This window comes from Lentinula edodes (assembly GCF_021015755.1).
Source record: "Lentinula edodes strain Le(Bin) 0899 ss11 chromosome Unknown C8R40scaffold_3, whole genome shotgun sequence".
NCBI lineage: Eukaryota > Fungi > Basidiomycota > Agaricomycetes > Agaricales > Omphalotaceae > Lentinula > Lentinula edodes.
The window spans coordinates 932324-945719 of record NW_025764309.1 but is presented as its reverse complement, the minus strand read 5'-3'; the positions used below and the strand labels follow the sequence as shown (position 1 = coordinate 945719).

Sequence of the window (13396 nt, the reverse complement as noted above, 5' to 3'; positions counted from 1 at the left end):
GATATAAAGCTCAAGCTAGAGTACGCATAAAAGATTTTGATACGGTACCTACTTATTGCCGAAATGGTCATTAATATACAGACATGAGGGAACGAGTGGGTAGTTAAAAGATATTGAACTACATTATCATAGAACGTCCGACAAGGCTTCCTTTCTACTTCGCCTTCGCAAAACCAACTGCATCTCTGCCTAGATCATACACAGTGTAGTACTTGCGCAAGAAGACATCGCCTGCAACGGATAGATAAGTGGTCTCAATGTGACTGGATCCGGGAGAGCATACTACTTACCAACGATCCAGAGAGAGGCTCCGCCGGGCATCTTGATGTCAAGGCCAGTGAAAGCAGATATGCAAGTACCGGACACCTCAAGGACATAATCTGTACCTTTGATAGGGAAAGGCTCTCCACCAAAGTAGAGGGTAAGATCAGGGAGGGAAGGGACCTCCAAAGAATATCAGTTTCGTTACAGAACGTGAAATTCACGGCAGGCACCTTGTCGCAGTCAACTGTGTATTGACCGTTCCAGGACTTGGTAGCACCGATTTGAGCATTCATCAAGTCAGCCATTTCAGATGGAAGGGCAATCAAAGAAGTTCCTAGAAAAACAGATAGATTGAGAGACCCGCCGCATTCAGAACTGATACTAACCAGTATCAATGGCAGCACCAGTGTTCTCGAGTTCCACATCTTCATCACCGAAACTAATCTTTTCGAGTTCGACTTCCCAGTAGGCTTTGCGCCGAAGGGGGACATAGGTGATATCGCCAGTATATGCGTTATCATCCACGCCACCAAACACCACTTCGCCACCGTCATTTTCTGACGAGCCAAGTCTGAAAGAAAATACGGGTTCATCAACAAGGTTCTGGTCAACCATGTTGTAGAAGGGAGGAGGAATATGGTTGACAGCAATCGTGTCATATGCAAGGCCCAAGATACCGTCGAATCTGAAATGTTTAATGAGCGCTGGGACTGAAGGTCTGCTGTTAATGACATACTTTCCAAAAGCAAAAGCAAGACCAGGTTCCTTGGTTGCTTCAGCAAAGAGCTGGTGGGGGATGGAGATGTCGCCAATGGTCAAGGTATCTGTTGAGACATAGCCCTCCATGGATCCAGAACCGTATTGAATGCTGAATGTGGTACCATTCTCCTTATATGTCGAGGACTGAGTTGCCTCATACTTGGCATGTAGGAAGCAGGCGATGGAGGTACATTTCGAGCTTGGAACCCACAGATTACTCGAACTAAACGTGATCAAACGTTGTTGAGTGAGCGGGAGGTAAAATTACGTAAATACAAACCCAGTATCAAGGATAACCTTAAACTATATGGAACAAGTGGTCAGTAAGTTCTTTATTATCCAAAACAGACGTATTGTTACCTCTTGAGGTGGTGACCCAAGAGTGATTGGTGCGAAGTACTGCGCATTCATGTAGTCTAGTAACGATCAACTTTGCTAAGCGGGCCAGAATGAAAGAAAGAAGGAAACGCACTGCTAAGGGGAAGACTGTGACCACCTTGGGTCATTTCTTGCGTCCAGAAAAGATCGTCGTCACCCTGTCTTGGGGGTCGGCTGGCACCACCGAAGCCCGCAAGAGGTGCTTGACGCTGAGGAACACCATACTTCTCCGCAAGGTGCAGAGCCTCGAGTTCAGGATTTCCGACATTTGGAGGCACTTTGTTCAACTTGACTCTGTGGATCTCTGCAGACGTGAAGGAAAGGGACAGTAAAGTTGCAGCAGTAACAGATAACAGTACCATGATGGTTGTTGAAGGTCAAGACACTGTAGTGACGTACTTCAGTCTTGTATTGATTTTGTAACCGCTATCACGTGCTGCTCTCTCTACGAAGCCTCGTAATTAAGAGCCAGTGCCAGTTCAAGGCTTCGCGCCTTTCCTGGGACTCTTCGTCCAAATGGCTGCCAACACCGGCGTGGACGTCTCTACTCACATAGCCTCAACAGCTGACCTCGAACAACGCGCTGCCCGCATTGCCGATCCGAGTATAGGTGCATACCTAACTTGTTAGCCAATGGTCATCCCCGTTGTAACTCCTGTTTGCAGATCTTACTACGAAAAATACTGTTGCCTGCGAAATCCGTGACCTGCTCGACACTACTAGGGATACAGACACTTTACGAGTCCTTCCTTGGCTTATTCCTACTCTTCTTGACCTCCTTCGCACCGGAGAGCCCGTCTTTCGCAAGGATGTTCCTGAATACCAGTTCCGCAAAACTCTGTTGGAAATTTTAATCCGTATACCTGTTGGGGAGCCTGCTCGTGCTCAATCTGCTTCCATTATCGAATGCATTCATCATCTTCTCCGAAATGACAACGAAGACAATGTTATATTGGCCTGCAAGGTCTATATGGACCTCGTCAAAAACTACAGGTGTATCACGGAGGAAAATATGGCGAACTTCACTACCATATTTCAAGAATCTCAGCATCGAATGGAGGCCGTTGCAAGCAAGTATCTTGCAGAAGATTCGGCCATTGTGGAACCCAATGAAGTCTTCCTCGGCATGGACAGCCCTAAAGTTGTAGCCGAAATGAGTTTGGATATGGCACTGTTCTCCCAAGCTTCTCGTGGCCAGATAGCACCTACTATAAAAGCTACCATTCAGTCATCATTCAGCCTCCTCGATGTCGAATCTCCTGCGCAGAAAAAAGCTCGAATCGATGCGGAGGCCACGGGTTCTGTCTGGGCCGGGATGTCTCCAACTGTGAAAAACCATGCACTATATCACGACCTACTCAGTGCGCAAATCAAGGTGCATTGCATTTTACTCATCGTCAGTTATCACTAATCACCTGTTGTGTAGATGCTTTCATATCTTGCTTTTGTGATGCGACATACTCCCGAACAAAGTGACAACTACGGAGATCGACTTATACTTCATGCACTTCGTTTGCAGCAAGATTGTCCAGCTAATGGAATTTTGTTGCGAAAGGTACCAGTGACCCTCAGTGGAATATCATACTGTCTCTCTTTTGACTTGTTCTGCAGGAGCTTATTGTCGTCTTTCGTCATTTGATGGCTACGCCTTATCGACGATCCTTAATTCCACACTTGGACAAACTGCTTAATGAGCGTCTTCTTGTTGGGGAAAGTCTTACGAGCAAGGAAATGCTTCGGTGCGTTAGGGAGTGAATTCTCACTGGCTCTCCATTTATGTCACTCCAGAGCCCAAACATACACTGCTATCGCCGATTTGTTCCATCATCTGAAGCCTGAACTCAGTAGCTCCCAATTAACAAAAATTGTGCACATGTACTCTAGGCTTCTCCATTATCCCGCACTGGGCAACAATCTCCATACATTGTTTGCCAAGGTTCTGATAGGCCTCAGCGACGCCATAGTGAATAAGGAGACACCACAAAATGCTGCCTTTCTGATCACTTTAACGTTCAATACTTGTCTTGACCGTTTAGATGCTTTGACAGTGATTCACGAGGAGATTGCAGCAGCCGCAGAGAGGACCAAGAATGGGGAAACATCTATCTTGAATGACGCATATATCGAAAAGGCGCGGCCTGTGGGTGGCGCTGTGTATGCGCTAGAAAAACCTGAGGAAATCATGATGGGTATGTTCGAGTGCTCTTCATGTAGAGTAACGCTTATCGTTCATTCCAGAATCCCGTCTTCTGTTTCGCACATTGCTGCACGGCTTTCGAGTATGCCTCGCGACGTTAAAAAAGTGTGAAGGCCCGGCACCAGACGGTACTCTCATTTGCAGAATGTTCGAAGGTTGTATACGATGTATGGCGTATTTCGAGCTGGATCCGCGCCCCAATGAACCGGTCGACGTGATTGATTGGTTCGCTCCGATTCTCATGGAAGTCAATCCGCATGTCTTTCAAGAAGTTTGGACGCAAAAAATTGAATTCTTCTTCAATTTTGCTCAGAAAAAGATAATTCTGCTGAACATTTGTCAGGTCCTTTTTCAGAAAGACACCTGTTCACCGACGCTGTTGGCGATAGTCCTCAAGTTCCTTGTTGACAGGTTACCGCTGCTAGGGGAATATGATGATCTCACAGCCGCCGCAACTATCCGCTGGTTCAAGATGACTTTCGGATCTATCACCCTTTTCCCTCTCTCCAACGAGCCAATTCTGGCTTCTCATCTGGCTAAGCTGCTTATGGACTGCTTCCCATTAGCTGTAAAAGCATCGAAACCTACCCATTATTTCCTTCTTCTCAGGGCGTTATTCAGATCTATCGGTGGCGGCGGAGGACGATTCGAGCTTTTGTATAAAGAAGTCCTTCCACTTTTACCAGAAATGCTAGAGTGTCTCAATCGCCAATTCCTTTCATCGGAAGGTCCCACCAGGGACATGATAGTCGAGCTTTGCCTCACTGTTCCACTCCGACTCACTCACCTTCTTCCCTATCTCACGTATCTCATGCAACCCTTGGCCGTTGCATTACGAGGGGGTCCTGAACTCGTTGCTCAAGGATTGCGTACATTGGAGCTTTGTATTGACAATCTTACTCCCGACTTTTTAGATCCTACGCTCAATATCGTTTTGAGGGACCTGATGGATGCCCTCTCCAGTCACTTGAAACCACTCCCTGCTAATCATCACCTTGCCCACACCACTATCCGTATATTGGGGAAGCTTGGGGGACGAAATCGGAAGCTCTTGACGAAAGAGCCTGCCTTAAAGTATAAACATCATTCAGATGATCCTAAAATGACCATTACATTCCTCGGTGTTCAACAACAGATCCTGATGAGTCCTGGAGTGGTTCTGGCTCGTCAGAATGTTACAAAAGGGCCTGTAGCTGCGGCAGCTCCTGCTTATGAATTTATGGAGGCCGCGTTGTCCTCTCTCGTGAGCCAGGTGAGTATCACCACAGCAAATCTTAGGTCTAAGGCTCATCCAAAATACAGGGTATCAAAGGGCGTAATGCAGAAGAACTTTTCGTAAGCACCCTCGAAGGTGCTTTTGACGCCGTTCATATTACTGAAGTTCAGGAAAAGGCTGAGTCTTTCATTCGCAAGCTCTCACAAGCCGTGTTTGATGCGGAGCTCAAAAGGGGGCCTTTCCGAGAAACTTCTTCGTATCGATCTTCGCCGTTGCTGTCGTCCTACCTCGAAGCACTTCCTTACGCCTTGGCTCGTACTCAAGCCGATCAAGTCACGAAAGCTCGCGGCTTAATAGCTTCCATTGTACAGGACTTAGTCACGCACGCGAAGCAGAATAATATCATCATGCAGGACGTATATCTCATTTTGCATCAAATTACCAACAGGTTCACTGCTCTGTGCTTGGATGATTCCTGGTCACGAAAGATCGCAGGATGCGGTTGCATCAAGATGATGACTGAAACGCCTGAGGTTGGTGTCAAGTGGGTACGCGACCGGGAAATCGACCTCGTTCGTACTTTGCTTCACATCTTGAAGGACCTCCCCGCGGACTTGCCTCAAGACGTGGACGAGATTATCGGAGTTCTTACAGAGGTCCTTAGAATTGGAAGTTTAGACATTGATTTCCACTCTGATGCTGGGGTCCAGGCACAGATTCGAAGCAAGCTCATTGCTTTGGTCGGTGTGTTTTTCCCTGAACTTCAGAGCGCTGTGCCTGTTGTCCGTCAGGCGGCTCAAGCATGCATCGAGTTCTTGGTGCAATTGAGCGGAAGACCTGCCGTTGAGCTCCTTCTACCTCACCGGGACCGTATGTTAATCAGCATTTTCACTAAGCCCTTACGAGCTTTGACATTCCCGATCCAAATCGGGCTCATAGAAGCGGTTCGATACTGTGTCAGTCTCAACCCTCCGCTACTGGATCTCAATGATGAATTGCTCCGACTTCTTCATGAAACTTTAGCATTAGCTGATGCAGAAGATGCTGCCTTGCTCGGCCGAAGTAATCCGAGACAGGGCATAATCGAAATGACTAAACTTCGTGTCTCCTGCATCAAGTTGTTAACTGCTTCAATGCCTATGACAGATTTCTTCCAAAAACATCCTCAAACAAGGCAAAGGTAGGAGGAATGTATATGCCCATCCGTTTATCAAATTTAACCATCACTTAGAGTCACCAGTGTCTACTTCAAATCCCTCTATTCCCCTTCTTCAGAAGTCAAGGACGTTGCTCACGAAGGCTTGAGAATGGTCCTCGCTCATCAGAGCAGGTTACCCAAGGAGCTTTTGCAAACTGGACTGCGCCCTATCTTGATGAACCTAGCGGATCCCAAGCGATTATCTGTCCCTGGGTTGGAAGGTCTTGCTCGTTTGTTAGAACTTTTAACTAACTACTTCAAAGTCGAGATTGGTCACAAACTCCTTGACCATTTCCGTTTCGTTGCCGACCCTCAGATGCTACAGGCTTCATCCAGATCGCCGTTGGGTGAAAACGAGGGCATTACAAAGCTTGTCCGACTTGCAAATATCTTCCATCTCTTACCTTCTGCGGCGAATATATTCCTCGATAGCCTGGTAAATGCCATTGTTCAGACCGAGGCCCAAATGCACTTTTCCGGCCAGAGTCCGTTTTCTGAACCCTTGGCCAAATACCTGGATAGGTATCCTGACGAAGGAGTGCAGTTCTTCATCGACAATCTGCACCTTCCTAGACATTTGAGAACCTTACGAAGCATTCTTCAAGCTAAGCTTTCTCCGAACGTGCAGCGTGTACTGGCTTCTCGCACAAACGCCATTCTACGTTTGAGCCTCCATGGCAACGAACCTTCCTCTCGCATAATACCTGCACTTTCTCTGTTCGCGGATCTGGCAAGTCTCGATCGTTGTTGGATTTTAGAGCATGACAACGTGATCGAAGCACTTCTCACTTTGTGGGACACGGGTATGCAACAGCCAGAACGAGAGACTATCCAACGTCACACCTTGATCATGTCCATTTTTCGTTCGACCCTTGAGAAATCCTCGCGAATAGATCTCATATTCGCGCTCGTCGCTATTTACATCCGCAATTTGGAAATTGATACAGTGCGAACAACTCATTTCCTTTATCAACATGTTGCACTTAGCGAAGATACCATCTTCCAACGAAACATCCTCCTCCGCTTCTTGACATGGTTTGATACAAGTTCGTGTACTTGGTCCCATAAGGCTTACTTCATACGCTACGTCGTCACTCCCACTCTACTGGTCCAAGCTGCACGGAATCCTTCTAAACAACATCTTCTAGACATATCTTACATAGATCGTCTGCACAGTCTTCTTTGGCGGCGCATACTGGAAGAAAATCCCTTCGCAGAGACCGATGACATGTTCAAAATCGAAATTCTACATTTGACCACTGTTCTAGTTCAGCATTACTCCTCATTGGTGAACCATGTCCAAAAGGATATTCTTAAATGTGCCTGGCATTTCGTTGGGTCTTGCGATGATCCGATCGTGAAACAGACAGCGTTCCTCCTGAATGCTCGTTTCTTCGCCGCTTTCCAAACACCCGCCAAGTTCATTCTACGGACTTGGAGTGAACTACTTCGGGCACCACAAACGGAAGGCCGTGCAGTCCTACGACAGGAAGCTTTGGCTGTCCTTGCACCCTCCCTTCCTAATGAACCTGCGGAGAACGGCTTTCCAAAATGGGCAGTAACGGCGCGACGCTTGTTAGCGGACGATTTCTCGCAAACTCTCGCCATCTATCATCTCATGATAAAGCAGCCTGCTCTATACTACCCTGTGCGCCGACTCTTCATTACCTACATGGTAAATTCCCTAACCAAGCTCGGCTTGATGTCTACAAGCAATCATGAAACCCGACTTCTGTCCATTGATATATTGCAGGTGATATTCGACTGGGAGCAACAAGCTTTACGTGAAAGGGAAGGCAAAGATGTTTGGCTGACACCTTTGGGATATAGAGAAAATATGGTTAGCTATCTGGTTAGACTATCCACGATAATAAATGATCCTCCCGGCCGAGCGACGTTGGTTCCTCGCGCATTGTCGCTACTTCAACAAATGGTGGGACCTAGTGGCTGGACAGATGTCGCCTTCGGTATGCGATTCTTCTCACGAGTGTTGGAGATGGTGTGTAAAGACTCTTCACTATCCAATACTATCTTGACTATTTTTTTGCCAGAGTGATCTGACCTCCGAAACGGCGTTAGCGTCTGCCGTAGCATCCGCGAAGGTTCTTCAAGTTATAGCATCAGAGCAAAGCGACGAGTGGTGGAACTCGAATGGGGCCGTATTGCAGAAGCTCATTCGGAAAGGCCTGCTAACTGACGAATACGGTCTTCATGATGCCCTTCATCCAATCTTCGACCGCCTCGCCCGTATGTATCCTCTTCCGAAAGAAGAGGAAGACCCTCAAGGCGAGATGGGAGACTTCCATTCCTGGATTTATTCCTCCATAAGCGACGGTTTGCGGAATACCACGACGCTACGTGGCGTATTGATGATGCTGAAATCAATCGTCCAGGTAGTTCCAGAACGCATTGAGCATTTCAGTCCCCATTTGATGAAACTGCTTGGGAAAATTCTGAAAGAACATGTGTCTAGCTCTACCACCATTGTAAATGTAATGGATACAAGCGCTCGACTTCTCGTCTCGGTCCTCGATATCTGCGAAATATCGGTGGCTTTTTTAGGGGAACAGAGGAAGTGGCTTATGAGCAATCTGGTTGTTATGGTGGAAAAGTCCAAGAACGTCGCTCTTTGCCGTTACATTTTGGAATTAGTCAAGTCGTGGTGTTTCGTCAAACGAGAAGTCTACCCTACGATGAAGGAGAAGGCGTCGCTGTTACTCAAAATGGTAACTTTTGAGCTCAAAAATGAAGCTCTGTTCAACTCGTTCCTCGAACTTGTGTACGAGATTTACACCGAACCTTCATTACGGCGGAGCGACTTGACTGCGCGCCTGGAGCCGTTGTTCTTTGTTGGATGTCGTTCGAAGGATTTTGCACTCCGTGAACGTTTCTTGGATCTCTTGGACGTCAGCGTACCTAGGTCACTTTTCAGCCGCTTGATGTATATCTGCGCAGTCCAGAGCTGGGAGCCTGTTGCTGATCACAATTGGCTGCACATTGCCCTTCACCTATTACTGGGTGCCACCGACCAAGACGGTTCAGTATTACCCGAACGAAGAATGTCCATTTCTCCTCTTATCACCCGTCCAAAAACTCAGGAGCTTGTACGTCCAATGCTGCGTTTAGTATCAGCTACGCCTCAGAGTGTCCACGACATGTGGGTATCGGTTTTTCCTGCTGCTTGGGCGTGCCTTTCCCGACGTGAACAAGCCGACCTCACACAACATATGATCAATCTACTCAGTAAGGAGTACCATATCAAGCAAGCTGAAATGCGGCCAAATGTTATTCAAACTGTGCTTACTGGGCTGCATGCATGCACTCCTCCCATGATTCTTCCTCCCCATCTCATCAAATATCTTGCCAAAACATTTGGTGCATGGTACATCGCGCTGGAAATTCTTGCGAGCTCGCTGGAGTATCTGAAAGACGATGAGCTCACTCTCCGTGATAATGCCCTTGATTCTCTTGCTGACGTTTATTCGGAGCTTGCAGAGGACGATATGTTTTATGGCCTTTGGCGACGTCGCTGTCTTCAGCCAGAGACAAATAATGCCATTGCACTGGAACAAAATGGTATGTGGGATCAGGCAATGAATGCCTACGAAACAGCACAGCAGCGTGCACGGAGTGGTGCCATACCTTACACTGAGCAGGAATATTGCCTATGGGAAGACCATTGGATTCTCTCGGCAGAGAAACTTCAACAATGGGACCTTTTATATGAACTCGGTCGTAATGAAGGGAATCACGATTTGATCCTGGAGAGCGCATGGAGGGTAAAAGACTGGCTGGAGAACCGAGAGGCACTCGAGGATCATATTGCTCAACTTCCCGAGGTGCCCACTCCACGAAGACGAGTCTTTGAAGCCTTCATTGCGCTGTTAAAACTCCCGTCACCCCTTGAAAAAAATTCCGAGTTTACCGTGATCCTCGAAGACGCCATGCAGTTAACACTCCGAAAATGGGTCTCTTTACCTCCGCATCTGTCTCCGGCGCATGTCCCTTTACTCCAACATTTCCAGCAATTCGTTGAATTGCAGGAAGCTGTGCAGATATTTGGATCTTTGGCTTCGACTAATGCTCAAAACCTTGAGAAAAAATCATCGGAGCTCAAAATGGTTTTGCAAGCCTGGCGGGAGCGTCTACCCAATGTTCACGATGATATCAGCATCTGGAGCGATCTTGTAGCCTGGAGACAAAATGTCTTCCACTCCATCAATAATGCCTACATACCTCTCATCACACCCTCAACGCAGACTGGTGCTGCGAACACGAACACGGCTGGTTATCGAGGATATCACGAAACGGCCTGGATAATCAACCGTTTTGCCCATGTTGCCAGGAAACACGATCTCCTCGATGTCTGCCACACGGCTTTGGCGAAAATATATACACTACCCAACATTGAGATCTCAGAGGCATTCCTGAAACTCCGCGAACAAGCTCGCTGTTATTATCAAAAACCTAATGACTTACAAGCTGGACTGGAAGTTATCAACAATACAAATCTTGGGTACTTCTCCGTATCGCAGAAGGCTGAGTTCTTCACCCTCAAAGGGTTATTCCATGCTCGTTTCGGCCGCCATGAGGAAGCGAATGCTTCATTTGGCCAAGCGGTTCAGATGGACATGAGTCAAGCGAAGGCGTGGGCTGAATGGGGGCGATGGAATGACCGCATGTTCAAAGAGCATCCCAATGATTTATCATATGCGGGAAATGCAGTTAGTTGTTATCTTCAAGCTGCAGGACTATACAAAAGTGGCAAAAGTCGGCCTCTTCTTGCTCGAGTACTCTGGCTCTTGAGCATCGATGACACTTCTTTCACCGTTTCCCGTGCATTCGACACTTACAAAGGCGAGGCCGCATTTTGGTTTTGGATTACCTTAATACCACAGCTTTGCTCCTCCCTTTCTCACCGCGAAGTGAAACAAGCTCGTTACGTGCTGCTGAACTTGGCTAGACTTTATCCACAGGTGTGTATTTGCATTCACGAACATTCAGAGTTGAGACAAAACCGTTATAGGCGTTGTTTTTCAATTTAAGGACTACTCGCGAAGAGGTACTCAGCACGAAGAGGATGGTATCCCGTCCTTCCGTGCCTTCAGCCCAGACGACTCCCGTCCGAGCCTCTGAGTCATCTTCGACAAATGGAAGCGGAAGTGATGTTCCCGGGTCAGGGTCGGACCCAAATAACTCTCAGACCTCATTACCCTCTGCAGATAATGCCCAAGGTATTGGCGCATCGCAGAATGGGTCACAATTCGTGGCTGATGCTGCTGTACACCGCCCAACTTGGGACTGTGTAGAAGAATTAGTCCAGAATCTGAAAACTTCATTCCCTCTTCTCATTCTGAGCCTCGAAACATTGGTGGATCAGATAATCAATCGATTTAAGCCAAGTCACGAAGAGGATATCTATCGGCACATCTGTATGCTACTACAAGATGCGTTACAGGTATGCCATCCAAATTATTCTAATTCTAGTATTCATTCTGCCAAGCATTATATGGTCCGAGTAAATCAAACTGAAGACGATGGTTCGCTCACTGCTTCAACTGTTGCTAACCTACATCGTTTGGCACAAGGGATAACTCACCCTCAGGTTAAGGTATGGATGCTATGACGACGCGGATGATTTTTCTTGCTCAATATTTATCACAGAAAGAATACGAAGAAGACTTTATCACAGCCAAATTCACTCATTATGAGTACATTCAGCGTTTACAACAATGGCGGGACAAGTACGAGGTACTCCTCGATGGCCGTCCACGGGTTCAACCGCTCGATAGTCTTAGCCATTACCTCACTGAGTTCCAGTATAGCAAGGTTGATGAGTTGGATGTTCCTGGGCAGTATACGGAGGTATGCAATTGGAATAATTTCACAACACAATGAAACTCATAATTACTGCAGGACAAAGATAATAATCAGAATTTCATCAAGATACAAAAACTCGTGCCAAAATTCGAGAATACTCGATCCCAGGGCTGCTGCTGGAAGCGCATCACCATTCACGGGAGTGATAATTCCCGTATTCCATTCCTTGTACAGCTTCCCTATCACAGAACATTCCGCCGTGAGGAGAGAGTATCCCAAGTCTGCCGAACGTTCAATGGGTGAGCAGTTATGCTGTCGTCCAAACGGATATGAATCAAGCTATATGTTACAGGGTCCTCGCTCGGAAAAAAGAAACTCGCAAGAGGAACCTCAACTTCCATTTACCAGCTGCAATATCATGTAGTCCGAACATACGACTGTATCAGTTGGATTCATCATACATATCGTTTTTAGACATATTCGAACTTCACTGCGAATCAATGGGTTTCCAGCGGGAGGATCCGATATTATACTCATGCGAAAAGGTTAAGAAAGTGATGCGGGAAGTCAAGCAGTCTGGGCGTCAGGTATGAATCATGTTGATGAGGTTGGAATTTCATATGACAAGATCAAATTTCTAGTTCAACAAAACCGATTATTTAGCCTTGAAAAAGAATGTCGTCGATGAGGTCTCCAGCAAGATGGTTCCAGATGATGTGCTCAATCGGGTGAGTTCGTCTTTTGTCTTATAATACATATGCTGAAATCTTGAAAAGTACATGATACGGACAATGGATGGGCCGAGTTCGCTTTGGCGTATGCGCAAACAATTCGCCCTGCAACACGCAGCGAACTGTTTTATGACGTTCGTCTTCTTCATGTCAAGCCGCGGCCCGGCTCGATTCCACGTTTCACGTTCTACCGGTCTCACTGTCATGACTGAGTTGTTTGCAGGTTAGAACTTCGCTTGACCCGTGATCTGTTTATTAACAGTCTCTCAGGATTAGCAGCGCAACAACCGATATTTTCTTCCAGCGACGTCGTTCCATTCCGCTTCACTCCCTCCTTACAGACTTTCCTTGGCCCCATTGTCACCGAAGGCGTATTCGCACCCAGTTTAATGGCAATAGGTCGTTCTTTGACAGAGACTGAGGTAAATAAGATCGACACATCCTTGTGAAAAACGTTACTCACCAACGCTACAGTATGCATTGGACACTCCTCTTCGTCTTTTCGCTCGCGACGAGATATGTGCCTGGCTTATACAACGTAATCGCCCAGTGACCGTCGATCAAAATTTCCGTCAGGCTGTCAACTTGTGCATCGACGCAGTGACAACTAGAGCAGAGGCCATGGCTTGTAAAGTAGACCGAGAACAGGTGCATTTGTAAATGACTTACTGCATTCAACGTGGCTGACATCCACTGTTAGGCAGCAACAGGTTCCGTCCCGGCGCTTCAAACCGTGACGAGCACGATCTCAGCAGCTACAAATCCCATTCAATTGACGAAGATGGGAGAGACATATTATCCATGGTTTTGACAATTCTTTTGTATCTTTAATA

General features: G+C 47.0%; 2 protein-coding genes across 2 annotated transcripts; one reads left to right on the top strand and one right to left on the bottom strand.

Annotated features, from left to right (window-relative positions):
* Window positions 1–18: 18 nt before the first annotated feature.
* Window positions 19–1784, bottom strand: C8R40DRAFT_1083545 (aspartic peptidase domain-containing protein). The gene is made up of 8 exons (XM_046227261.1): window positions 1496–1784; window positions 1384–1439; window positions 1304–1326; window positions 1001–1246; window positions 651–949; window positions 495–598; window positions 291–444; window positions 19–231 (listed from the first exon to the last, which is right to left on the bottom strand). The coding sequence occupies exons 1-8, from the start codon at window positions 1761–1763 to the stop codon at window positions 155–157; spliced, it is 1227 nt and encodes a 408-aa protein (XP_046090971.1). The 5' UTR covers window positions 1764–1784; the 3' UTR covers window positions 19–154.
* A 133-nt stretch (window positions 1785–1917) lies between these two features.
* Window positions 1918–13374, top strand: C8R40DRAFT_1034987 (uncharacterized protein; the record flags this gene model as incomplete). The annotated part of the gene is made up of 19 exons (XM_046223469.1): window positions 1918–2011; window positions 2067–2776; window positions 2828–2956; window positions 3013–3140; window positions 3190–3590; window positions 3640–4850; window positions 4901–5994; window positions 6046–8011; window positions 8064–10988; window positions 11039–11470; window positions 11516–11623; window positions 11677–11877; window positions 11929–12131; window positions 12185–12419; window positions 12474–12560; window positions 12609–12778; window positions 12826–12985; window positions 13038–13211; window positions 13264–13374. The coding sequence occupies 19 exons, from the start codon at window positions 1918–1920 to the stop codon at window positions 13372–13374; spliced, it is 10539 nt and encodes a 3512-aa protein (XP_046090970.1).
* Window positions 13375–13396: the final 22 nt, after the last annotated feature.